The sequence below is a fragment of the Podarcis liolepis genome (genome assembly GCF_965112155.1).
Source record: "Podarcis liolepis genome assembly, chromosome: 13".
NCBI lineage: Eukaryota > Metazoa > Chordata > Lepidosauria > Squamata > Lacertidae > Podarcis > Podarcis liolepis.
In genome coordinates, this window is record NC_139573.1 from 40,761,641 (window position 1) to 40,789,569 (window position 27,929).

At 47.4% G+C, this 27,929-nt stretch overlaps 1 protein-coding gene and 1 long non-coding RNA gene across 9 annotated transcripts in view; one reads left to right on the top strand and one right to left on the bottom strand.

Moving 5' to 3' along the window:
- LOC310690877 overlaps positions 1-27,929 on the top strand; it is a 237,370-nt gene that overhangs the window by 192,646 nt on the left and 16,795 nt on the right. The window lies entirely within an intron of this gene.
- The window catches only part of NSF (N-ethylmaleimide sensitive factor, vesicle fusing ATPase), a 271,739-nt gene that overhangs the window by 165,431 nt on the left and 78,379 nt on the right, over positions 1-27,929 (bottom strand). Inside the window, exons 15-22 of one of the 8 annotated variants that reach the window (XR_014518107.1) lie at positions 26,201-26,334; positions 24,062-24,128; positions 21,390-21,469; positions 14,143-14,277; positions 11,854-11,967; positions 6,606-6,661; positions 5,873-6,091; positions 2,235-4,549 (exon numbers count right to left, since the gene is read on the bottom strand). Coding sequence is in view for 7 of the 8 variants with exons in the window: in XM_083469739.1 (XP_083325865.1) it covers positions 4,383-4,398; positions 6,606-6,661; positions 11,854-11,967; positions 14,143-14,277; positions 21,390-21,469; positions 24,062-24,128; positions 26,201-26,334 (602 nt within the window). In the remaining variant the exon portion in view is untranslated. Of the gene's footprint in view, positions 1-2,234; positions 4,550-5,872; positions 6,092-6,576; positions 6,662-11,853; positions 11,968-14,142; positions 14,278-21,389; positions 21,470-24,061; positions 24,129-26,200; positions 26,335-27,929 lie in introns of those variants that run through there. The other 7 variants (XM_083469739.1, XM_083469740.1, XM_083469743.1 and 4 more) reach the window with 7 other exon arrangements.

Here is a 27,929-nt window from a genome sequence, read left to right on the forward strand (position 1 = left end):
TTGGCTGCAGGGCGCTCCTGCAGCCAATCGGAAGCCACACCTTGGTTTTCGAATGGTTTCGGGAGTTGAACAGACTCCGGAAACGGATTAAGTTTGAGAACCAAGGTACCACTGTATTGACCTTTTGTGAGATGGGACACAATCAAGTTTCTCATCTGCTATACCTCCTAAAGCCATCTCCACAATGCTGGTTGAGTAGACCTTTTACCCACAGCCAAAGTGTCTCGGCATTTATAGCATTAGCCAGAAGCCAGCCAGTGTACATATTTAAGCCCGCCGTCTACTCAGCAGCAAAAATTCCCACACTCAACAGACCCCTGTGCTGCTGTAGACCTAACATGGGAGTTCTCTCACTGAAGTTGAGAGCAGCTGGGAGCGGGCGATGGCATTGCAAACTGCGATCCGCAACTGAGGAAGAGGTCAGTATTATTAGCTACCATTAATGCTGATCAGCGGTCAATGGTAAGATTCTGGCTAGGAGGATTCCTAGCTAGCAGTAACCGCGCTTAACTTTACGGCTGATTTTTGCGATTAAAAAAAGGAATCTGTTCCAGAGAGGCAGTGCGGTAGCTACAGGGGGGCTAGCCAGGTTTTTTTGCCCCGGGTGAAGCCTCCAGAGGGGCAACATTGAGACTCCCAGCCTGTGTGTGGACCAAACTGGGTGAAATAAATTCTAGTTTCATTCCTGCAGTCACTCAGCCTGCCCTCGATCTCTTATCCACTATGCTTGACTAGAAAGGGGCTGGTACAGGCACATGCATACTAATAAACTATATATTCCAGTCATCTTTTGGGGAACATTAAGTCGTCGTCCCCCGTCCCCCCGGCCTCCCCTCAACCTGCTGTATCCAAAGTTCTTTACAAAGCCGTAGAGGGTTTCCAGCCTTTTTTGAAAGTTATATTCAGAAAATGCTCTTTTTATAATTATTTATTATACAATGTATATATACCTTTGAGTTAACTAAGATTATATATTATATAAATATATATATATTATATATATTTGAAGAAGAAGAAATATATTTCACCTCTCTTTGGTCCTCTTTAAGTCAATAAAGTTAAAGGCACTTAAAAGCAAACTTAAAATTGTTGGAATATTTTTTGTCGTGTTAGTGTGCAAGGCTGGGTGTGTGGGTGTGTGGGTGTGGGTGTGTGTGTGTGTGAGAGAGAGAGAGAGAGAGAGAGAGAGAGAGAGACAAAGTGCTGTGGAAAGGAGGAGTTGGCTGCCTAGGGTTAATCGAAATTTTTTAAAATGTCATTACTCGTTCCATGAGGGAAAAGAGACACGAGAAAGCTACTGTCAGAACCCACGAGGCACAATGGAGGAGGCAATTTGCACTCGAGGACTTTTACAATTCGGGAGTTATTAGCTCCCCGTTCTTTTTATCTCGACTTCTAAAGGCACAGAGCACTGATTCTGAAATATTTAAAAGAGAGAATTATTAATGGGAACGAGAGCAGGGAGTGGGGGCAGTGGATTTGATTTTTCATTAAGGCGAGGGGGAGGGGAAAGGAATCTGGGACTTGTGGGTTTGAAATGGGAAGCTCTGAGTCCTAACCTAAAACTTCCTGGCACTGGGTATACTGAGGTGGCAGAACCCTCTTCAGCTATGGAAGGGAACTGGAGCAAGCAACACTTGGAACTGCCAGGCAGTGTAAGGGCTGTGTATAAGGTCAGGCCTGGTATAAATCCTGGAATCCTGGTCTTCTGCTCCTCATCTGGTTGACTAAGCAGGAACATCTGCACCTCTGGCATCAGTGGTACCCAACCTTGAGAATGTACCCTCCAGGTACTGCTTCCATACACAGTCGTACCTTGGATCTCGAATGCCTTGGTTCCCAAACAAATCGGCTCCCTTTCAGAACCCGGAAGTGAGCGTTCCGGTTTTCAAACGATTTTTGGAAGCCAAACGCCCATCGCGGCTTCCGATTGGCTGCAGGAGCTTCCTGCAGCCAATCAGAAGCCACATTTTGGTTTTGGAAGTTGAATGGACTTCCGGAACGGATTCTGTTCAACTTGCGAGGTACGACTGTACACAGAGACACTTCTCATACCCTCCAACTTTTCTCCAATGAAAATAGGGACACTCTCAAGCCACATATCTGCTGAACAAAGCTCTGGCCTTTAAAGCTTCACATTGCGACAGGCTAGTTGAAACATTTCTGTGGCGCTGCTTACGTCTTTGATTGCGCAGACATTCCAAGGACATTCACAAACCACCCAAACACCTGAATATCTGTGCCTTTTTATTGCATCAGTTCACTTGCGTTTTAAACATACAATCAATCGATATATACATATATATTTGTATTTCTCTCTCTGTGTGTGAATATAGCTTTGGACAAAAAAGAAGAAAAAAACCCCACAATAAAAATGTTTTACATCATTTGGTTCCAAGACGTTACGTTAAATACAACATGTGTGTTTCCCTTTCGCTGGAAGATGAAAGAAGGTGGAGAAAGGAGAAGGTTCTTGAGATTTGGGCCAGGTGGGGAGAGGGGTGGAGGTGCAGCTGGAAACAGAGCAATTGCACAACTGAAGAGGGGATTTCACAGCTCCACCAGGGATTCACATAATCCTCAAAACTAATAACAGGGGGGGTGAAACTAAAAAAGAGGATAAAGCTGCTAACCCACGTTATAATAAATGCATCCACTGTGATTCAAGTACATTGCAGCAACTTCTAACACAACTGTTTTCCTTTTGCTGCACAGGGCGGAAAAGAGTCGAGTGTAGTTTTCAGCTGCCTGATTGTAGCAACTTGGGAGAGGTGGGGAATGAGGACCCCGTCAGTGATATATAGGGGGGTTTCAGCAAGACGGAAGGTCGGTCCAGCCACTCGCTTGTGTTGTGGATGAGGTGGAGGAAGATTATTCAGGGCCATTAAACCACCTGTATTTCTACAGAGGAGTGTTAAGAGCTGATTCAGAGGAAACAGAACCTCCGTAATTAGTTTCTTACCCTCCTGTCCCTATGGGCTTAGCAGAACTCGGTACTATGTGCATGTGCACCCTCTCATGTAGTTTCCTCACTCCCAAACCAGCTGGAAAATTGCTGTGACGGGGAAACTTCTTGATGTTCTGCAATAAAACGCAGCTGGGTGGTGGCGATAGGTGGAACAACTAATCCGGCTCTAACGTAAACATTGCTTGGTGGTTTCCCAAGAGCAAATGGGACTATTGGTTCACAGAGCTCAGCAAAGGAAGCCTCTCTGGAAGAAGCGTAACAGCTTTCCGCCTTTGGGATGCCGCTACGCTGAAAAGCAAGAAGCCGACAGCAGAGACCAAGGTCTCTGATAGCCACCTGGGAAGATCGCTATGCGCTCATGCCTGTGGCAACCGCATACGGAGGAAACTGCACACCAGGCCTCCTGCGACAGATCTGCGGGACATCACAAGGGGCCAGACTCCAGTGAGGAAGGGCACCGCAACAGAAAGCTGCAGGCTGTTTTCAAACTTTTGCAGGAATACTAAGCTGTCTGCATCTACAGGTGGGACCACGCTGCCTGCTTTATAGGAAACCATTAGTGAAGGGATAGCCCATGCGGGTGGGGTGGGGGACTACAAATCCCATCAGCCCCAGCCGGCATGGTCAAGGGTCAGGGATGATGGGAGCTGAAGTCCAACAGCATCGGGGTAGCCCTGCGCTGTCTACTCCTGCTTTAGTGCACCAAAGTCCGGCTGGGTGTCCAAAGTCCATGCCCAGTGGCCAATAGCCACTGGGAATTAACTAGCCGCCGCCACTGCAAATGTTGTCGAGCCTCTGAAGGGAAGGGTGCAGCCACCATCGCCCCTCTTTCCTAAAAACTCTCTCTGGATCCTGGTCTTGTGATAAATACTTCATTCTCCGTTTCCCCCTGGGACGAGTCTGAAGCTCCACAGCGCAGTACTGGCCCACAAGGACCAAACCGCTTGTGTGAATGTGTGGGAGAAAGGGGGAACTTGGGGTACCATCAGCTTTAAGAAGGGTCTGGAATGAGGACTTCTCTGTGTTTGGGGCCTTAGGGGCTACTGCCAGCTTGCGCGTTAACACGGACAGGTCTGCATGGGGCACGTTCGTTTTCCTCCCCCCTGTGCGCCAAAAACAAGTGAGTAGGTGCAGCAGGCAGCATAATACGAAAGCAGTTACTCTAGCTAGAGAGTTTTGATTTGCCACGAGACACCAGGATATCGAGGACGATAGATAACAAAGGGCGGAGTGTTCGGCTGCGTCCGACATGCAAAGAGGAGGGGTGAGGGGAGTCTCTGAAGGAGGCCGAACGTTAGGCTCTTGTCCAGACACACCACACGGAAGAGGAGGAGGAGGAGAAGGTGGTCCTGGAGGATTTGGGCTCTCGCTTGGCTTCTTCCCCGGACACCGGCTTCTGCCCGAGGCTTCCCTCTTAGTCCAGGGGGCTGCTGCAAAGAAAAAGAGGGCAACCGGTTCCACAAAGGGCGGGCATATCTTGGGGGAGGGGTGGATGAGTGGCACACACAGCTGGGCATCCAGAGATGGGAAGGGCATGCGGAGTCACAAAGATGGCCGTGCATCGGGCATTAATCCTCCAAGCTGCAAAAAGAAAGAGGTTCAGCAGGCTATCGCTCGGCACTGGAGCAGGCTGAGGGGAAACAGCACAGCCCCAAAGCAGGCGACCCATATCTTTAGCAGAATCTCTCTCGTGTTATCTCACCCCGGAGAGGTACAGAATCGGGTCCAAATCTAAACCAGAGGTCTGCGGAAACTCCTCCCTTGAACCCACAAAGCTGCGTGTGAACGCATTTGCCTATACCTCTCTTCTAGCCCCTTATGGGAGCTCTTCCAGGAATCACCGCTTCCGCTGTGAAAGAGCTAAATCTACAGACTCGCCGGCCCAGAGGCGGGCCATGCCCTGCCACTAGACGTGCGTGGGGGAAACCGGAACAGAAATGGCTCCACAGCCCAACGCGTTCAAAAATATCCATGTGGTACCGCCGTCTGGGTGTGCACATCTTCATAGGGGGGAACAGGCATGATTGTAAATTCCCCTCCATCAGAACCTCCCTCCATGTGACGGAGGAAGGGGTCTAGTTTCGCTTCCTCCTTGTGTGTTGCTTTTCTACATGCAGGGGGTCTGAACACAACCGTTCCCCACACAACTGCAGCCTGAAACAGAGCAGAGCAGGAGGAACGGTGCTGGGGTTTTTGGCAACACGCTGCTCAGCTCGCGGCATTTAATCTTGAGTTCCAGCTTGCTGGTGACCCAGATTAGTGGCCAGGGGTTCGGTTGTAAGGCAGTACAGCAGCTGCTCTTAGCCGCTCATGCTGAGTGCTTTCCCTCACAGTGATGTCAAAGCCAAGCCAAAAAACGTATGAAAACAAGGGGCTTTGTGGGGGTCAGAAAGTATGGCTATACAGAAAGGATAAATGACACGCCTATCAGCTTCCAGGCCCAATTCAAAGTGCTGGTTTTGACCTACAAAGCCTTAAGGGGCTCAGGACCGCAATAGGGCTCAGGAGCGTCTCCACCCCCATCATTCTGCCCGGACGCTGAGGTCCAGCGCCGAGGGCCTTCTGGCGGTTCCCTCATTGCGAGAAGCAAAGCTACAGGGAACCAGGCAGAGGGCCTTCTCGGTAGTGGCGCCCACCCTGTGGAACGCCCTTCCAGCAGATGTCAAAGCGATAAACAACTACCTGACATTCAGAAGACATCTTAAGGCAGCCCTGTTCAGGGAAGTTTTTAACGTGTGATATTTTACTGTATTTTTGGTTTTTATGGAAGCCGCCCAGAGTGGCTGGGGAGGCCCAGCCAGATGGGCGGGGTATAAATAATAAATTATTATTATTATTATTATTATTATTATTATTATTATTATTATTATACCTCAAGGACCGCCTCTCTCCACATGAACCTACCCGGACCCTGAGATCGTCTTCTGAGGCCCTCCTTCGTGTGCCTCCTCCTCGAGAGGTCTGGAGGGTGGCAACAAGAACGGGGCCTTCTATGCAGTGGCTCCCCATTTGTGGAACGCTCTCCCCAGGGAGGTTTGCCGGGCGCTTTCAATATACACCTTCAGGTGCCAGGCGAAAACGTTCCTCTTCAACTGGGCCTTGGGCTGACTGACATCCAATGCCCTTTTAAAATGTGTTGGAGAGGAGGGAATTATTGGGTTATTCTTCTTTTTGTTTTTATTATGTATTGTTTGCTTTTATACTGTGATTTTATGCTGTGACCACCCTGAGGCCTGCGGGTATAGGGTGGTATACACATATGAATAATAATAATATGGTTCCTATGCAAGCTTGAGCCACAAAACTCCCTCCCTTTTTACAGACACACACACACACATATGAATGGATGCAACACATTTTCGCACACACTCATGTCGCTGGTGAATAAGCAAAATGTTGAAATAAGAAGAAAACCCCCAAACCTCGAAAGTAGGATGAAGCAGGAATGGAGTAATTTAAACAGCCACCAAGGACGAAGATGAACCCTTTTTCTTTTTGTAAAACCAAGGTTTACAAAAAGGACTCTTGCTAATATTCTGGCCTGGGCCAATGGCACATGGCGAGTTATTAAGCATGCACGCAGATTAGGCAAGAATAAGCGGACACACCCCTGTCAGATGCTCTTACTGTCACTTACGCTCCTTCTTCTCTTAGAAGTGCCAGGAATTTTCGCACACGGTACTCGGGATCCATCTTCGCAAGTTCAAAGGGAAGACACAAAGAGAGAGACAAAATCAACCAGTGAACCACAGCAAGCTCACCTTGCTGAAGGGACAAGGAGCAGGTGAGGGCAGTCGGGGCTAAACCAACTCAAAACTGTCTTATTATTTATTCTTAGGCTTATATCTTCCTTCTTCCATGAGCTCAAGACTGTGATCGTACACATATACACAGACACTGATTTCATCTTCACAACAGCCCTGTGAGGTAAGTAAGATATGGGAGGCAATGATTCGACCCAAAGAGACTCATAGCTGAGTGGGACTTTGAACTTGTGACTCCCTGGTTCTTAGTTTTTAAAAAGGTAAAGGACCCCTGGATGGTTAAGTCCAGTCAAAGGTGACTATGGGGTTACAGCGCTCATCTCGCTTTCAGGCCAAGGGAGCCGGTGTTTGTCCACAGACAGCTTTCCGGGTCATGTGGCCAACAGGACTAAACTGCTTCTGGAGCAACAGGACATGATGGAAGCCAGAGCGCACGGAAACACAGTTTACCTTCCCGCCGAAGTGGTACCTATTTATCTACTTGCACTAGTGTGCTTTCCAACTGCTAGGTTGGCAGGAGCTGGGACAGAGCAACAGGAGCTCACCCCGTCGCGGGGATCCTTTACCTTTTACCTTACCCTGGTTCTAGCTGAACACTATAACCGTTACACTGTGCTGCCTCTCTTGAAACTCAAGTTTGTATTCTGCGGTTCTTTGCACAAGCCTGGAAATTTGCACAGGGCACAATTTAGCAGACCGAGATGCTGAAAGGCCTGAGAAGTGTGGAGGCAGCGCATGGCAAAACAGTGGAAGACAGAGGAAGGGACTGAGTCTGCAGGGAATCCCTACTAAACCGGGGTTTTGTCAGTGGAAAGCAAGCAGCCCCTTACAAATAATGCTTCACACTTCTGAATGAGCGTTTAACACGTCAACATTTCAAAGGGCTGCAGCTTCCTTCAAACCCAGTTGATCAGACCCACTTTTTTTTAGGTGCCAGTAAGTGACTGAATTTTTGCACCCCAGTGAGGAGGGGGGAAACTTAGCATGAGGGGACGCCCCCCCCCCCCATTAACACCCTCACACTAATCCAAGGGGTTCTTGCAACAACCTATTTAAAAGGTTTTCTAATTTTCCACTTTGGAAAAATGTAAGGAATCTAACATCTGTAGGTGATCTTAAGAAAAAAAAAAGTGTTCACATTAAATTCCCATGCTTATAGTGCTATAAATTTGGGGTCTAAAATTCTGACCCAGATATGAAATTCAAGATTGGTTGTGTGGTTATTTAGAAGCCACATTTTAATGCAAGCAAGCAACTTATGGGTGGTGATGAGCAGGCATGCTAGTAGTCAATGGCTTTTTCTGATAAACCGATTTGTAGAAGATATTATGGCCAGCGTGCAAAGAGCCACAAAACCAGTTCCACTTGCCCGAGAGGACTTGGGGCGTCCATTTTTTTAAATTGCGGTGCTCACCCCCATTACCACCAGCACTTTAAGGCAACATGTTTTTGAAGCTGGGGGAGCTTTCAAAAACAGACTGTTCCAGTCCTTGGGAGCCCATCGGATCCTGCGATTTGAGTTGAAGCATTTTGCTACTCTCGTTTCTCAGAATACCAACCCAAAGTCTGTGGCGAAGGAGAATGAGGTGGGGGAGAACCCACTAAACACCTCAAAGTAGTCACTCTTTTTTTGGAGATGCACTCAACTCTTCACTGGTGGGGAATACCCCAAAATAGGACAATGTTGCTGTCAGGCTCAGTTTATGAAGTTTCCTGGGTCATCTGGCTGGGCAGGGGCAGAAGAAACAATGGCAAACTGGATGGACCATTGATATCACCTACTATGTGAGTTATTTTGGCTCCTGTGCCACTAACTGTGGCACAAAAATATAATAAATCCACTTTCCTCCTTCTTGTCAGTGCAGAAAAAAGCATGCTTCTTTCCCTGTCCCCTAAAGCCCCTCAAAAATATCCCAGCCACAGGGGTGGAAGCTTAATTTGGTCTTGTTTCAAAACCATGGAGAGACCTGGTCTGAACAAAGACATTGGATTCTTATCTCATTATACATGACTAAGCCATTTTTCACCTTCTCACCCCTTGCCTTTTCCTGTAAGACCTATTGCAGTCGTTAAGAGTCGTCAACAGGCTCATCTCAGCTATCTGCCAATCTCCCATTCCCACCACCCTTCTGAGTAATTCCCCTCCCCACCTTCTCACTATATAGAAGGGTCTGGCAACTTCTGTTTCAGTGTATCTGAAGAAGTGTGCTTGCACACGAAAGCTCATACCAAGAACTAACTAACAAAGACCAACTGTCTTTAAGGTGCTACTGGAAGGAATTTTTTTATTTTGACTATGGCAGACCAACACGGCTACCTATCTGTAATTGGTCTTGTTTCAAGTCGAGTTTTGGACTACAGCATGCTACCTCATTGAAAGCAGCACACTCAGGTTTCTGAACATACCGTATTTTTCGCCCTATAGGACGCACTTTTTCCCCTCCAAAAATGAAGGGGAAATGTGTGTGTGTCCTATGGGGCGAATGCAGGCTTTCGCTGAAGCCTGAAGAGCGAGGAAGCTCTCCACAAGCCTTGGGAGCCTGGCGCGACTTCCCACTGGGCTCCCAAGGCTTGCGGATAGCAGCCTGCAGCCTGAAACCCGGGGAGCGCACCCCGGGCTTCGGGCAGCTCTCCGCAAGCCTTGGGAGCCCGGCGGGCTTCCCCGCCCCAGCCCCGCGCCTGGGGGCGAAATAATTTCCCCCCCTTTATTTCCCCCCCCAAAAAACTAGGTGCGACCTATGGGCCAGTGCGCCCTATAGGGCGAAAAATACGGTATTCTAGGAGTAGCAGGGAAAGTCAAAGGCCACCTGCCTTCCAGGAATAAACACACCACTAGGAAATCGCAGTTGCAAGGAACGTGCGATACAATTTGACTCTGGCTCCTGCCTTCATTCAGACCCCTTCTTCTCTCACAATACCACTGTCCCACTTCTGAAACATTGCATCTTGGAAAGCAAGGCCCTAAACTTCAAACTTCCTGCCGCCCGCCACCCCGCTGCCAAAAGATAAATATTTTTTTGGATGCATGTCCACAATTCTAATCCAACTTTAAAAAGCGCCCCGAAAAGGGTGAAATTGGCCGTAACCTTGCAGATCTCTGCCCATTATATACACTTTAATAGGTGTGAGCAATAACTTACTGACTTTTGCCTGCGGGTATGGAATTAAAGAGTCAAGGGGAAGAGAGAGAGGGAAAAGTAATCTAGATAAATGACTCTGTACCCTCGGGTGACATCTAGTCAGAGCAGATCCCCAGCCCTGTGCAAGTTTCAACAGAATCGCAGAAAACGAGCCACACTGGAGGGAAGGGGCGGGGGACGGGCTTAACACATTGCCGAACTGCTTGCCTCTTCGCTTGCGCCTGGAAGCCTGTCCCAGGAAGGTGCGAGGAATCTCTTCATTTAGTAGCACCTGAAGACAGGGCCCGGTCCCAGAAGGGTGCAGAGGCACTGCCCGCGGATGACAGTGGGCACCATACACTGGGATAGCCTCCCTTTGAGCTCCCATCAAAGTTGGAGCAGAAGGCAAAAAAGCACAATTCCTGGGAGTCTGCAAAAGACTCAGACTGGGGATGGTGCTGTACACAGCGAGAATATAAACATACAAAGCTACTGGTCCATCACACCCAGGTTTGTTGGCTCCGGCGAGCTGCAGAGCTGCAAGCAGAGATCTGCTGCCAGAGATCCAGCCGGAGAAGCCAAGGTGTGAACCTGAAATTATGACTTTTCCGTATTGGATCAGATTGTCCTTAGGTGTGTGATCTTTGCTGTCTATTTAAGCTGTTTCTTCAGCTTGCAAAGCACCTTGTAGTATCGAAAGGCGGCATACAGATCAAAAGTGAAATGAAATTGAATGTGTGCAAAAGGGCAAGCTTTATCACTGAACCCCAAGTAAGAACTGCTTGCTGGGCCAGGCCAAAGTTCAATATTTTGAACTCCAGCAATGGCTAAATTTGGCGATGATGGATAGCCTTTCCCTGTTTGCCTGCAACATCCAAAAGCATAGTGCTTCTATATATGAACAATTCCATCCAGCTGTTGTTAAAGTAGCCATCGGTGTTCCTATCCTCTGCTGATACCTATCAGAGTTGGGGAACCCGCAGCCCTACAGCTGTTAGCCCAGAACATTGGTTACGTCAGCTGGGGCTGATAGGAGCTGAAATCCAGCAACGTTGGGAGAGTCACAGGTTCCCCATCTTACATACAATGGTACCTATAGTTACGAACTTAATTCATTCCAGAGGTCCATTCTTAACCTGAAACTGTTCTTAACTAGAGGCGTGCTTTCGCTAATGGGGCCTCTTGCTGCCGCTGCGCCGCCAGCACACAATTTCCGTTCTCATCCTGGGGCAAAGTTCTCAACTCAAGGTAACTCTTCCAGGTTAGCGGAGTTTGTAACCTGAAGCGTTTGTAACCTGAGGCGTTTGTAACTCGAGGTACCACTGTATATATCTAGTGACGGGGAGGGAAAACAATTTGTGCTTTATCCAAAGTAGTGCTAAGTAACTTGGTCCATCAATGCAAGGAGTTTTGCTTGGGCAACAGAACTGCCCCTGTAAATCTTCTCTAGGGGTTCCCCCCACCCTCCAGAGCAGATTTGAAGTGGGGTGGGGGGGTGGGCAGGGGAGAGTCCTACTGTACAAGCAGCAATCCTTGCGCATTAATTTGGATACCGGCCTTTTCACGCAAGTTATTATTTTGCAAAGCAGTCGTCTGGCTGTGGCTCCAGCTGCTTTCGAAATGCTACAACACGAGAGCTAAAAACCCGCTAAGGAAATCTTCCTTTTCCGACGCTACAGACAAACGCCAGGGAGGGGCAAATCCGTGGTCAATTTGCCCATCTAATTTGCAGCGAAGAAAAATATACACAGACTAGATGACAAGTTCTTGGGATAGGGTCTGTAGTTTTTGAACTGTTAAATCGTAGCTAGGAAGCAAACCCTGCAGTACATGCTTTTTTTTTTAGCTTAATCATTACTGACATTTTAATGTGCGGGTGTTTAGGTTGTCAAGAGCTTTGAGCCGCTGGGAGTTGAGAGAGGCAAAACCAAGTGGGTGTCTTATTACCCCACAGCTAATCCAGTTCCAGACTCTGGCTTGACCAGAGGGCAAGGCACCTTACCTGCATTGACATCTCAATCAACATCAGAAGCTTCTTGATCCCAATCCAGACCTTCCTCCCTTTGACGTTCTGGGCAATGGTGGAGCGTTCCTTGTCTTTAAAGCTGCCCAGGAGCTGCGAGGGGACAGAAGAGAGAAGCCGGATGTGTTAAGAAAAGCCCAGCACTCAACGGAAGACCTTGTCTAACAAGCAAATAAGACAGGTAACATTGGCAAGATGCTACACACTGCTACAGAACTTGAAATTGATCCTCCATGCCACTCTCCATCGCAGAGCCTCTTACTTCACTGAGTGGCAATGTCGTAAAGGATCTGTCTACTGATCAAGCGCACAGGTATCGGATCACACAAGCCATAGGTAAAGGTAAAGGGACCCCTGACCATTCAGTGGTGGCCAACTCTGGTGTTGCGGCGCTCATCTCACTTTATTGGCCGAGGGAGCCGGCGTACAGCTTCCGGGTCATGTGGCCAGCATGACTAAGCTGCTTCTGGTGAACCAGAGCAGCGCACGGAAACGCCGTTTACCTTCCCGCTGGAGTGGTACCTATTTATCTACTTGCACTTTGACGTGCTTTCAAACTGCTAGGTTGGCAGGAGCAGGGACCGAGCAACGGGAGCTCACCCCGTCGCGGGGATTCGAACCGCCGACCTTCTGATCGGCAAGTCCTAGGCTCTGTGGTTTAACTCACAGCGCCACCCGCGTATCGGATCACACAAGCTATAAGGACAGGGAAATATGTCCAGTACACCATCAGGTGGGAACAGAAGAGGGCCTGGGCCACAAGGAAGCTCCTCTTCAGCCCCTGAACAGGAACTTCTTCTGTGCAATCGGCATGCTGAAGGTTAACGAGCTTGCCTCTTAATATTTACAACTTCCTCACAGACCAAAGCAGCTCCCAGGAACAGAGCAGAGCAAAGAAATTTGGGGGGAATGGGACTGTGTGTTGCAGAAGAATCGAGGCCACTAGCCACTCCCACAGCTACGAGTACAGGAGCTGAGCCTCTGCTCCCCACAATTTTTCACTCCGCAGATTCAGCGGGTGACCTTTGGGGGGGGGGAGTTTCTGTACTCTCCCTTAGGTGCTCGCATTAAATTGAACAGATTTATTACTGCAGAATGCCCATCGTGGTATGTAGTCCTTAGAAGACTACCTGGAGACGCTGCGCATCATCCTGCAGATGAACAGGAGTGGATTTTTGAGGGGGAGGGTTGCTTTTTTCTAAAAACCGAAACAAAACAGCAAATTATTCCAGATTCCACAGCTAGAACCCAGAACTTGGAAGTAAACTGTAAAAGACAAGGGCTCTGTTTGCTATATAAGAGACATGCTTCTTAAAAGTTTGAGTGTGTCACCCACAGTTTTTCATAAGTACCGTATTTTTTGCTCTATAAGACGCACCAGACCACAAGATGCAACTAGTTTTTGGAGGAAGAAAACAAGGGGGGAAAATATTCTGAATCTCAGAAGCCAGAACAGCAAGAGGGATCGCTGCGCAGAGAAAGCAGCAATCCCTCTTGCTATTCTGGCTTCTGGGATAGCTGCGCAGCCTGCATTCGCTCCATAAGACGCGCACACATTTCCCCTTACTTTTTAGGAGGGAAAAAGTGAGTCTTATAGAGCAAAAAATATGGTACTTATATTTAAAGATCATGTACATCTGAATGCTGATTTACTAATTAAGGACACTTTTTATTCTGCCATCAATTAATTGATTAAAAGTCACAATCCTAGTACTCATTGTTCCATTCTTAACAGTTTCATTTCGGGTTATATAAACCCGGTGCCTAAGCTTGTCTTTCACATCTCCTTATATTCATATAACTCAGAGATTGACATTCCTTTACAAGTAGTAGCAAAGCTGATTTATCGATTCCTTCCTCCCACCCCCAGGTTCCAGAGCCGTGGTGTTATATAGCACAGTTCTCCAATATTTTGCAAAACCACCTTGGACCTTTGGGGTGGGGGCAGCCTAGAGACTCACGCACAATGGCAGATCACGAAGCAAAAACAGGAGTGAAAATCCCAGGGCTGGAAGATTGGGCATTAACAAATATGACCAAGTAAGTGCCCTGAAAACATCTGGTAATGGTTCAGGTGATGGTTTCCCCAACCAGACCATGATGGGAGATCTTCAAGCCAACTTGCACAATAGGTTTTTGGGTCTACTGCAGGCAGTAGCCAGGGACTCAACTACTCAGCTTGCCCAGATCTTCCCATTCCTACAGCCCCAAAGAAATTGAGCTCATCTCTCAGCAACCTTCCCCAGTCATTCCCAAGTGCCTCCTGACCTCGAGGGCTTCCATGAGATGGTCTCCTGTAGCAATATTGGGAACATGGATAGTTGTGCTGAAAGCATCCAGCATTTCCATCTCCTGCAGGACATCCTTGCGACTGGTGGTCCCAATGATCAAGAGCTTTCGACCCTGCGCATTTAAAAAGAGCACAAGGAGAGAGAAGGGAAAAAATTCACAAGAGGAAGTCATTGTTATTGTACTACCGGATAGGCGTTTTAGACATTTAGCATTATACATAGTTTTAAATTTTCCTGCTTTTAACTTTCCAACTGTTGCATTTTATCTTGCTAAGTATCCTTGAGACCTTTTGGTAAACCCCAACTAAAAATGCAATTATTCATTATCATTATCATTATTATTATTATTAAACTTTTTTGTTATTAGTAATAGTAATAAATGGCCTAGACTTCCATTTCTAATAGGAGCCCACCAGAGACCTACAAAGGAGGGTGGATATGAAGACAACAACCACCCAGCCATAGTTTGTGTTTATTTACATTTATTTCCCAGTATTTTGAAACTGCTCTTCACTGAACATTTCCATACAGCCTATGTATGCTTGTAGTGCAGCTTGTATTAACCTTTAATAGCAAGAAAAGTGGCCACACTCTGTTGCCTATGAGCTTCCCCAACAGCCACAGAAAGACAAAATATTGATTGTTCTTGCGCAGAAAAACCAGAGACTGGGACCTAGCTCACACAAAGGGCTAAAAATGCTGAAGCTTTGCTCTAAACTCTATCAGTTCCTGATTCTGAAACACATCTACTTTCCTGTCGGTGGGACATTTAGAGGACTAAGTAGGAGATCATAGTCCATAACCCAAGAGAAGTCTGTGCCTCTGCTTGAAAGATCTCGAAGGGAACCCAGTAAGTAATGAAAGAAGTGCCACCTTCTCACAAATCCACAAATCAATTTCCTTCCTGTTTCTCAAGAGGAGCCCAGCACCCAAGCTACTGCTTTGGCAAGTTCTCCTCCCCATTATAAATCCAGAATAATGGGGAAACATCCGAACGAGAAACAGCCTTGCTGAAAAGCAGAAAGCCATAAAAAGAGATCACTGCGACGAGAGATGGAGCCCACCCATAAAATGATAGAGCGGTGCCAGCTGGAAAGAAGGTCGCAGAGTTTAAACGTGCCCGCTGGTGAGCTGGATTATCAAACGCTTGCTGAAAAATGTCGAGAGTGGGTTGTCAGGCACGCCCTCCATCCGAACGGGGAACGTGCTCAATAAAACATTACATTATGAGAACTGCTCTGTGGTCCAACTCGCACAGGATCGTAAGCCTTTTCCCCCACAAAACAAAAAACCGTGAAATGAAGGAGCCAATCTAAACCTTTGGGGATAAAGAACTGGGAAGCTCAGCCAGCAGCCTTTGCTGCCAAACAGTAGGTGCAATCTTTGGGATAGAGGTGAGAGGCAGTTGGAGGAGGCTAAGCAACTTTCAGGAGCATACAGTACATGTTTCATCAAGGCAGGGGAAATAGCAGGGCAGGGGGTAGTTATACAACTTCCTTTGCCTGCCTGTACTTTCCTGTGAATCACAGGAGCCAATTTATGGCAAAAAAGTGTAGGGGTCTCAAACCTGTGCTTGCCTCTAGACAAAAAAAATCAACCCTAATGATCTGATTTTAAGTGCGGCACAGTTGTCCTAAAGAAGGCTGATCGCCAAAGAATTGATGCTTTTGAATTATGATGCTGGAGGAGACTCTTGAGAGTCCCATGGACTGCAAGAAGATCAAACCTCTCCATTCTGAAGGAAATCAGCCCTGAGTGCTCACTGGAAGGACAGATCCTGAAGCTGAGGCTCCAGTACTTTGGCCACCTCATGAGAAGTGAAGACTCCCTGGAGAAGACCCTGATGTTGGGAAAGATGGAGGGCACAAGGAGAAGGGGACGACAGAGGACGAGATGGTTGGATAGTGTTCGCGAAGCTACCAGCATGAGTTTGACCAAACTGTGGGAGGCAGCGGAAGACAGGAGTGCCTGGCGTGCTCTGGTCCATGGGGTCACGAAGAGTCGGACACGACTAAATGACTAAACAACAACAAATTGTCCTAAATCAGGGGTCAGCAAACATTTTCAGCAGGGGGGCAGTCTACTTTCCCTTAGACCTTGTGGGGGGGGCAGACTATATTTTGGGGGGGGGATTCCTATGCCCCACAAAGAACCCAGAGATGCATTTTAATTAAAAGGACACATTCTACTCATGTAAAAACGAGCCGGACTGAGAGAGCGATTGGGCTGCATCCGGCCCCCGGGCCTCAGTTTGCCTACCCATGTCCTAAATGCTCTGCTGAGGTTTGCCCTCTGTTCCTCCATAAGTAAGCCACAGCAGTTTATGCAGAAATTGTGACCAGGCTATAGATTTGGGATAAATGCAGGAAAACCTTTTACGTTAGCGTATCTCCCATTGCCCTTTACACGCTGGGGGTCTAGATTTCAACCCAAGACACTGGTGTCAAGAGTATTATTCTTAATCATCATTTGCAGAACTTTTATACAGCCCTTCATCTGGACATAAAAAATACAAAATCACAAAGAACTCGGTAGAACGCGGTACTACCTTCTGTACGGACTGGGTTAAAGAGGATCAAATTAGTTGCGACAGGGCTGGAAGAAATTGGCTCCCCCCCCACCCCAACCTGCTTTCCCCTCCCCCCTTTTTTAAAAGTATCTTCAAATTAGAAAGTTTGCTTTTCAAGTGATTGGACAGGAAATGGCCTGGGGCAAGCTGGAACACTTTCTAGTTTGGAATATATACCGATTTAAAAATCCAAGGCAGCATTACCCTAAATATAACAAATCTAGCTGCACAAAAACCAATAACTTTTACAGTTGCATCTACTCTGTGGGGGAAACTGTGGGGAAAGTGATGGCAGCTAAGGTTAACATGGACTGTTCAAGCTTATGTTGGAAGGAGAACAGGTGACTTTATTTATTGTTGGTGGTCTTATGAAGAGGCCAAAAAGTATTGGAAATAATTCTGAGGAGCAATGCTTCATATTACTGTGGCAGCTAAATTACTATAAGTACTGGCAGAATAAAAAAACAGAAATGATGTATTAAACAGGGACCTAGGAGCGTTGAGCCAATTAATATGTCCCATATTAATATGTAGCACAAATAGTTTTGAAACACGAGTGGAAACACCGGGGGGGGGGGTACCATAGTTGATCATCCTTTTCCTTCATTATAGCATGCTTTAGCTTCTTTTTTTTTGCTTTTGGCATTTCCAATATGGGTTTCTAGATTTCACAGGGGTCTCAACGTCCAATAAAATTCCGAACAGGGTTACAAGTTCGCCGGCAACGTCTATGCGCTGAATGCTGAGGCCGGCGTTTCAACCGGGAAACAGCTTCTGCAGAACTTCAGATGTCCTGGCAACAGCTTATTTTACAAACACAGGTCTAGAGAGCGTCGCTTTTTCAGACACAGAAGCCCGCAAGTCTCTTGCAAGGGACTGCAGGGTCACTTTAACTGCAAGGACCGCAGCAGAATTTAAAGTGAGCGGGCCCTGCGGAAAGGAAGCAGTTAAAGGCCGGACCTAACACAGTTTTTGTTTAGTTTTCCAAAGATGCATGCAAATGCAGCTTTGCGGGCGCGGGGGGGCGGACGACGATGACGACACCCTCAGCATCTCCAAGGTCCTTAGATGGACTGTCGCTGTGCTGAAACTCTGGAGTAATGCAAGGACGCCAATCCTCGTTTCTTCCCTCTGCCTCCCTGCAGAAATCGTGCAGGGGGAAAACTGGGGAAGAAGTCTTAAGGAGGCCTTTCTAGGGAGCACGTCCCCCCCCCCCAAAAAAAGAGTCCACCGGACTTCTTATAACACTGACCAAATTGTCTGTCCAGCTTAAGGACGGCTTTGGGGGGTTGGGAAGGGGGTGGGGAGAGATACCGCAAGGGGCTTTCACCCTCCGAGCCCAATTGTTAGCTTTTTCAGAGGAACCAGCAGGGAACCACATGTGAAACCTCCATGGGGTTCCCGAGCGTCGAATGCCTTGTGTGACTCTGCATGTAGATGAAGCGAGCCTCTAGGTTTGGCGAGATGTTGCTGCTCCGTTCTCAGAGAAGCCTTTTTCTCTCTGGCTTGGCTCCCCGCTGAGACAACGCTTTTCAGTCTCCTCTCCCTCTCTCTCTTCTCTTCCCCCCCCCCAACCAACCATTCCTCCCCTCGACAATCTCTTCCCCTCGCAAAAAACCCAGGGAAACCTGACTGAAATAAAAGAGCAGGGAGAAAGAAAAGAGTTTTATTTGATTCCCTTTCATTTCATAACAGCTTTGAAACAAAAAACATTAAAAAAAAACCAACCCAAATTGGTCACGTTTTAAATTCTCCTTGGACTATTTATATCATGTTCGTGTCGTATGTCGTATTCTCGCCTTATATCGTAACACTTTGCAGGTTAGGGGAAGCGGGACAGAATATGGGGTTGTCAGGTTCCCAAAATGGCTTTGCACCAAATGTTTGCAAAGCTGAAGAATCCCAGGAAGTCTGGGTACTTTGCAAGCGGCAATACAGTGGTACCTCTGGTTACGAACTTAATTCGTTCCAGAGGTCCGTTCTTAACCTGAACCTGTTCTTAACCTGAAGTACCACTTTAGCTAGTGGGGCCTCCCACTGCCGTCACCACACAATTTCCATTCTCTCTCTCTCTTTTTAAAATAATTTTTATTAAAGATTTCATGAACTACAAAGAACGTGCAACGTCTCTTGCTTTTTTTTCTTTACAAAAACATTGCATACAGTCAAACCTCGGTTGTTGAACATAATCTCACACGATTCATGTTCTCATCTTGAGGTAAAGTTCTCAATCCTAGGTACTACTTCCAGGCTAGTGGAGTCTGTAAGCCGAATTGTTTGTAACCTGAGGTGTTTGTAACCCGAGGCACCACTGTATTCCTAATGAGTTCTGTGGGAGCAACAAAACAGTTTCTGGAAGGAAAAGAATCTGATTTCATCCCTGTGAGAGAAGTGTGTGGGGGGGTATTTATAGGAAGCTGTAAGGCAGACAGGCTGCACGACTGGCAAGCAACGTGGAATAATAAAACCCAGCCGCTACATACAGAACCATCTCACATCTCTTGGTACATGGATTGTGGAAGCAGTCATGCCACAAACTAGGCTTTTTATTATTATTATTCAGCTAGTTTCAGCTGCTTACCGAACAAAAATACCGCATGAAAACCTCCACACGGGAGCTTCACCAATGACGTGTGGGGAGGTGCCTGGACAAGTGTGCCACCGTGTGGAATAATATACATTTAATTATCTGCCACACCACTACCTCAACCCTTCCCTTCAAGGGGCTCAGAGGTGCCTATGTGGGGTTATCCCCATGGTCTCCAGAGGTCAAGCAATTAATGCAAATATGGCTGTTCCTGCTCTGATTGGGTTCCTCTTGCACAAACACCTTTCTGCCTGAAAGAGGCAAAGGTGAAGAGGCTGTCTGATGTCTTTGATAAGTTTACACACACACACACACACCCTGCAGGAATCAGCCTTAGAGAATCCAAATTCTGTAGGTTCGCTGGCAACATAACACAGTGGTACCTCGGGTTACAGACACTTCAGGTTACAGACACTTCAGGTTACAGACTCCGCTAACCCAGAAATAGTACCTCGGGTTAAGAACTTTGCTTCAGGATGAGAACAGAAATCGTGCTCCGGCGGCGCAGTGGCAGCAGGAGGCCCCATTAGCTAAAGTGGTACCTCAGGTTAAGAACAGCTTCAGGTTAAGAACGGAACTCCGGAACGAATTAAGTTCTTAACCCAAGGTACCACTGTAATAATAATACAGTCATACCTTGGGTTATAGACACTTCAGGTTGCGTTTTTCGGGTTACGGACTGCCAAAATCCAGAAGTACCGGAATGGGTTACTTTCGAGCTTCGGCGGCTGCACATGCGCAGAATCGCTAAATCCGCTTTGCACATGCGCAGAAGCGCCGAATCACAACCCTTGCGTGTGCGGACGCGCCGCTGCGGGCTGCGGATGCTGTGGGTTGAGAACGTGCATTCCGCACGGATCACATTTGCTACCCGAGCGGCCACTGTAATAAGCAAATCAGACTTTGCTCTAGAAACTTTGAGTAGCTTACAATCCACGAGGAAGGGCTGTATTCACTGTGATTTGGCAGCTTTGTGGTAGTAAAGGTAAAGGGATCGACTGAGAATTCGACTGAGATCCACTTCCCGCAGAAGACTTCACAATATTATTATTATTATTATTAATAATCTATTTATACTCCTCCCATCTGGCTGGGGTTCCAGAATATTAAGTGGCTCACAAAAGAATACAGTATTAAAAGCACAATAAAACATCAAACATTAAAATCTTCCCTAAACGGGGCTGCCTTCAAATGTCTTTTAAAAGTAAGATAGTTGCTTATTGCCTTGACATCTGGTGGGAGGGCGTTCCACAGGACGGGTGCCACTACCCAGAAGGCCCTCTGCCTGGTTCTCTGTAACCTCACTTCTCGCAGTGAGGGAACCGCCAGAAGGCCCTCGGAGCTGGACCTCGGTGTGTGGGCTGAACAATGGGGGTGGAAACGCTCTTTCAGGTATACTGGGCCGAGACCGTTTAAGGCTTTAAAGTCAGAAAGACCTGCAGATGAAGGTGATAGACTATATGGGACTGGCTGAAATGACTGGCAGAATCCGAGACCAGGGGAAAGAGACGGCGGAAGAAGATTGGAAGAAATTCAAAATTTACCTGAAGAAATACTGTAAAATTAATGAGTGCAAAAATGTTGAGGTTATAGAAAACAGGGGATTACAGCTGTAAAAGATTAAGTAAAAGAAAAGAACAAGGGCAAATTAGATAAAATCAAGGGGAAGGATTTGCTGAAACAAATTTGGGAATTGTGATGCAGAAAGGGGAGGTACGGGGAAGTCGGCGAAGTAAGGTTTAAGAAAAAAGGATACGAAATTATACATGTTTGTTTATGTGTTTGTATGTTTGTATTGTGTATTGTTTGTGTTTATATAAATTGTGAAAAACCAATAAAAAATTTATATATATAAAAAAAAATGTCAGAAAGACCTGCCCACCCAGCCCGGGAAGGTTTCCCTCATACTGCACGGCCCTCCTGTGCTCACGGAGAGAAACACACGGTCCACCACAACAGAACGTATCAAAACCGATAGGCATTTGTGATAGGCTTTCCCATTGGCCTTCAATGAGTGCCCAACGCAGTTTGCAAACATTCCGCTCTGCTGCAAGAAATGGAGACTTACATGAGGGGGCGCTTTCTTCAGCAACACCAGCAGAGCCTGTAACACCAGGTTGGAGAACCGGGGGCCAATCGGAACATAATCTGAAAGAGGAAAGGGGACATGGTCACTCGCTGAGCTCCAACCAAGTTCAGTTGTGGCTCTGTTTCAAATGTTGCTGTCTGGGTTGGTCTGCTAAGCGCCATACACTCTTTTCAGGTCTGGGTGGGGCCTGCAGGGACGTAAGGCAGGCATTTGGCTTATACGCTGTCCCCCAGCTCTGGGTAGCCCAAAGGGAAGGGGCTGTGGAGACAGAAGCAGGGCTGGAAAAACTTGCCGTCCTCCTGATGTTGTTGGACATAAGGAGGGCCACAGATTTCTTTCTGCACATGGTATAGAGGGAAGAGAGGGGCAGATGGGGCTCATCAACCTGGGAAAGCAGCCCATCGAGAAGAAGGAGAACTCTGATCCATTTTTTAATATATATCCATATATACACCCACACCCACACCCACACACAATTTTTTTACCAACCACCAAAACACAAACAGTGAAATCCCCCAGGCGGCTGATACATTGGGTATACAATATTCAATAATATACATATTCAATAATATTCAATAACATATTCAAATTACCCATATGTACACTTCTATATACCTTAACACTCCTCCTTCCACAAAGTTTATTTAACTTTTAACATTTTAACTGCCCCAAATTGTTCAAACCTACTCAAATAATCCAATCCTCCTCTTTCTCACTGACCTTAAACCCTTTCGTTCTATGTTATCTTCACAGTTAGGTAGAGAAGTTTGATCCTAAACCTCTGCTGCCTTTGGTTGGGCTAAGAAAAGGCTAAGGAATAAACCAGCACGTCCCAAACTTGGGTCTCCAGCTCTTTTTCGGACTACAATTCCCATCATCCCTGACCACTGGTCCTGCTGGCTAGGGATGATGGGAGTTGTAGTCCAAAAAAACAGCAGCAGCTGGAGAGCCATGTTTGGGAAACACTGGAGTAAACCCTACACAAATCCAGAGTGGGGCCCCTAAGATGGTTGGATGGCGCCTTCCGGCAACTCCTGCAGCCAAGCTGGTGCCAAAGTATTGCCCTGCTTTCCTTTGGACCACATCGGCGAGGCCAAGAGGTCTTGTCATCTGGGCAGCCTGGGATCTCCATAAAAACTGCTCAGGCTTGCGCCCTGGGGAGGTCACATGGGTGCTGTTAAGACAGCGGTTTGACTTCGCCCCTGGAGGTGCACTCCATCGTTTCTCGAGACGGACGGATGCCAATGACAACACTCTCCATTAGTGCCAACCAGCATGGCTGCCGGTCACAGACGATGGGAGTGCAAAACTCTATGGAGGGCTACTGGTTCTCTAGCTAAAGGTAAAGGGACCCCTGACCATTAGGTCCAGTTGTGGCCGACTCTGGGGTTGCGGCGCTCATCTCGCTTTATTGGCCGAGAGAGCCGGCGTACAGCTTCCAGGTCATGTGGCCAGCATGACTAAGCCGCTTCTGGCGAACCAGAGCAGCGCACGGAAACGCCATTTACCTTCCCACCGGAGCGGTACCTATTTATCTACTTGCATTTTGATGTGCTTTCGAACTGCTAGGTGGGCAGGAGCAGGGACCAAGCAACGGGAGCTCATCCTGTCGCGGGGATTCGAACCGCCGACCTTCTGATCAGCAAGTCCTAGGCTCAGTGGTTTAACCCACAGCGCCACCCGCATCTGCCACTGGTTCTCTAGCCCTGCTATAAAGGATTCCATGTCAGATTTGACTACTGTAATTCCGGGCTTGACTACTGTAATTTGCTCTACGCGGGGCTGCCCTTGAAGCTGTCCCAGAAACTCCAGCGGATGCAGAATGCTGCAGCGAGGCTCCTCACGGGGTCTCTGCCATGGGAGCATATTCACCCAGTGCTTTTCCAGCTGCCCTGGCTCCCGGTGGAGTACAGGGTCAGATTTAAGGTGCTGCTTTTGACCTTTAAAGCCCTTCACGGCCTAGGACCCTCGTACCTACGGGACTGCCTCTCCCGGTATGCCCCACGGATGACCTTAAGGTCCATAAATAGCAACACCCTAGTGGTCCCGGGCCCTAAGAAAGTTAGATTAGCCTCAACCAGAGCCAGGGCCTTCTCAACACTGGCACCGGTCTGGTGGAACACTCTGTCTCATGAGACCAGGGCCCTGTGGGATCTGATTTCTTTCTGCAGGGCCTGTAAGACAGAGTTGTTCCACCTGGCCTTTGGCTTAGAATCAGTTTGATTCCCTCCCCCTCTTTCTTTTTCCTTTCTCCTCCTGTGAAGAGGCTGCATCCTAATGTTTTAATGTTGTATTTTAATCTTTTTTAATTGTATTTTAATCAACTTGCTTTTATTATTGGTTGTTAGCCACCCTGAGCCCGGTCTTGGCTGGGGAGGGTGGGGTATAAATAAAAAATTATTTTTATTTTTTATTATTATTATTATTAGCCCAAGCAAATAAGAGACTGGTTCTTGCCTATGCACAGAGGGCCTTCAACGTTCTTCTCTGGTCTTTGCTTCAGTCTGCCCTCAACAACCACCTACTTGAGTCAGGTTCGGGTGCTCCAGTAACAAGAGCCCTAGGATTGGGGAAAAGGCTACAGAAAGGAAGATCTTGCCTCAGAAAAATGCCTCATGCAAGACCCCCTCACAGTCTTCCACTTCTCTCACCTAGGAGTCTTTCAATGTCGTCCACCACAACGCAGCTGAGCTGAGACTTGTAAGCATCGTCAAAGATCTGTTTTTCGGAAAGCGAAAAGTTATTTTTTTTACCTCTTAGCTACAATGACTGTACTTTAAAGGGGGGGCAGCCAAATTAAATCCTTAGTTGCGAACACATGATTTGATTTATTTATTTGCTTTGAAGGAACAGACAAAAGCCAAATGCACGGTTGGCGTCCATACAAAACGCAGTGTATTTTAAGGCTGTGGAAAAAAATTTCTTAGAATGCGAGACAAATTCCAGAAGCAACAACTTGGCAATGGTTACTGTCCCTGAACAGGCACAGTCAAGCCTGAAGAACAGGTGTTTTGAAGTCTTTTTCTAAAAACACGGAGATTAATGAAGAAATATCATGCACATTATATATTGCCAGCAATTTTGCTCTCCTCCTCTGGAGAGGTTGTTAGATGTTTGGAATTCTTGAAAGGAAATGCCCCCGTTTTTCGGAAAAACCAAGCCGCCTCTCTGCTTGTCCGTATTCAGTTCTTTCAAACTACCTCCCCCCCAGTGCAGATCCTGGTGAAAAGCAATTTAAAAAGCAACAATTTCCCGACATTTGGAAGGCCGTATAATTAACTGTGGCTCAGATGTCTCTGGGAAATATGCGCTTTCTAGAGATGGAATAATATTTAGGATTCTCAAGTCAATCTTTTCTTTGCCCTATGTATTCATCCCATTAGGGGATGTTTGCTTCATCTTAACTCTCTTTCTGTGAGGGTTCCACATAAATACAGACAGACTGCATTTATTTCCTTCTTAAGACAGGGAAATGGAAGGTATCTTCCTTTTGATTTACTGAATTTTTTCATTTTTTGTTCGTTCCATTCAACTGAGCAATCGGTTAAGATGATCTTGCTCACTGTCTATTCTTGACAAAGCCACTTCCGCCTTAGGAAGGTGGGGTCAGCCCTGCGCGATTGGGGGGGTTTCCTGCCTGCGCCACTGCCCAGGCAACCAAGCCAATTGCTCTGGGGGTGTGGCCTGCTTGATTTAAGCAGGATGCAGTGGGAATCTCACCCCTTCCAGCTGCTCCGGTTTTCCCACCCTCCCACCCTTTAGGTTATTTCATCTCTTGACCTTGCTATGGACTGTGGTTGGTCGCCATTGAGGGGCCTGGTAGGACTTTTTCCACTTGGCAAATTGGCTCTGCCACTGGGTTTTCGCCTAAAAAGCTAAAGGTAAAGGGACCCCTGACCATTAGGTCCAGTCGTGGCCGACTCTGGGGTTGCGGTGCTCATCTCACTTTACTGGCTGAGGGAGCCAGCGTACAGCTTCCGGGTCATGTGGCCAGCATGACTAATCTGCTTCTGGCGAACCAGAGCAGCGCACGGAAACACTGTTTACCTTCCCGCCAGAGTGGTACCTATTTATCTACTTGCACTTTGACGTGCTTTCGAACTGCTAGGTTGGCAGGAGCAGAGACTGAGCAGCGGGAGCTCACCCCGTCACGGGGATTCGAACTGCCGACCCTCTGATCGGCAAGTCCTAGGCTCTGTGGTTTAACCCACAGTGCCACCCACGTAGCAAATTGCCACAACTTTGTAAGGTTTGGCGGTCAGGCATTGGAATATTGCTGGAGAAGAGAGGAAGGGAGGTAGTGCCATCACCTCCCCCGCACATTGAAGGGTATTCCGTTAAAGCAGTGTTTCTCAACCTGTGTGGTCCCCAGATGTTGTTGGACTATAACTCCCATCATTCCTAGCCAGAATGACCATTGGTCAGGGATGATGGGAGTTGTAGTCCGACAACATCTGGGGACCCACAGGTTGAGAACCGCTGTGTTAAAGGATTCTGGGGGTGTGGCCCTGTCCAAAGCCTGGGGAGGCTAGGGCCTAAGGCACGACCCCTATTGGTGACCCTGGGGGAGCTCCTAGTTAATGTGCATCAGCAGGACTCCCCCTACTGGTGGTTAACCCTTCACGGACTCTGCGCAGACAGGCAAGAGTCAGATATAGTCGGTTAGGTCCAATGCATCATTTTATAAATTTGAAAGTAGCAGAGGACATCGATGGAGTAGTAGGGAAACAGACACAATGCCCGTGACATCAAACAAAAAATGTGGCATGGAAGGGATTCGCAAAATATACCTTCTTCATTGCCTGGCATTTGGCAGTTTCTGAAAAGCCGATCATCTTATCTGGAGAGCAGATCTTGATAAATGGGAAGTTAGATTCTTCTGCAATCTTTGCAGCCAAGGCCGTCTTTCCGCTGTGTGGGGGACCTGTAAGGATCACAGAACAGACAGAATTGAATAAGAGGTAACAGCAAATTCAGTATGTCCAGGCTGAAACCATCCAATCTCACTTGGAAAAGATGCCCATTCGTTTCCACGGTTTGTTTGTTTGTTTGTTTACTGTTTTGTCATGGATCTAGAACAGGGGTCAGCAAACTTTTTCAGCAGGGGGCCAGTCCACTATCTCTCAGACCTTGTGGGGGGCTGGACTATATATTTTTTTTGGAGGGGAAATGAATGAATTCCTATGCCCCACAAATAACCCAGAGATGCATTTTAAATAAAAGGGCACATATTCATGTAAAAACATGCTGATTCCCAGACCGTCTGTGGGCTGGATTTAGAAGGCGATTGGGCTGGATCCGGCCCCCGGGCCTTAATTTGCCTACCCATGATCTAGAATATTGCATAGCCTGAATTGCAACTCAAATTATTCTGCCCATGGAGCAGTGTTGCAGTTCTGAATGGGCAGTTCCGAGCGGCCTTGAAGATGGGTACTCACAGCAGAGCAAGGATTCTGCTCTGCGTGCCTCACATCCCATTGGCCAAAGAAACATGGCAATGGTGGGCAGAAGTAAGAATGGTTTGCATTAACCATCACTAAGCAGCCAATCTACAGTTTGTGCTCTCAGTTGCACAAAAGACAAATCATGGTTCAGAGCTACACCCAGATTCATGAATTCAAGGTTGTAGGAGTCTGTGGCAGTGGAGCAATGGCTTTATTTGAAGCCATACATCCCACTAAACCATAGTTAGTCCGAATCATGGTTTGCAAAGTCATTTCAAACCACGGTTTCCGATTTTGGTTTGCTGGCTGATTACATACCACATCCTGTCAATTGAAATCACATCAATCAGCTTCCTTATCATGGTCTGACGTGATGTCTGACTTGACCCATGGCAAGTTATCAGTGAGGGAATCAGTGACAGAACAGTGCTTTTTGCTTTGTTTGGCTTTTGTTGTCCCCTAAAAAGGTAAAAGGTAAAGGACCCCTGACGGTTAAGTTCAGTCACAGATGACTCTGGGTTGTGGTGCTCATCTCGCTTTACAGGCCGAGGGAGCTGGCGTTTGTCCGCAGACAGTTTTTCCGGGTCATGTGGCCAGCAGGACTAAGCCACTTCTGGCGAACCTGAGCAGCACACGGAAGCGCCGTTTACCTTCCCGCCAGAGCAGTACCTATTTATCTACTTGCACTTTGATGTGCTTTTGAACTGCTAGGTAGGCAGGAGCAGGGACCGAGCAATGGGAGCTCACCCCATCGCGGGGATTCGAACTGCCGACCTTCTGATCAGCAAGCCCTAGGCTCTGTGATTTAACTCACAGGTTCTCCAGTCCTAATCTGGCTGAGAAGACAATGTGGAGAAGGAATAATAATAATAATAATTTATTATTTATACCCCACCCATCTGGCTGAGTTTCCCCAGCCACTCTGGGCGGCTCCCAATCAGTGTTAAAAACAGTACAGCGTTACATATTAAAAACTTCCCTGAACAGGGCTGCCTTAAGATGTCTTCTGAATGTCAGGTAATTATTTATCTCTTTGACATCTGATGGGAGGGTGTTCCACAGGGTGGGCGCCACT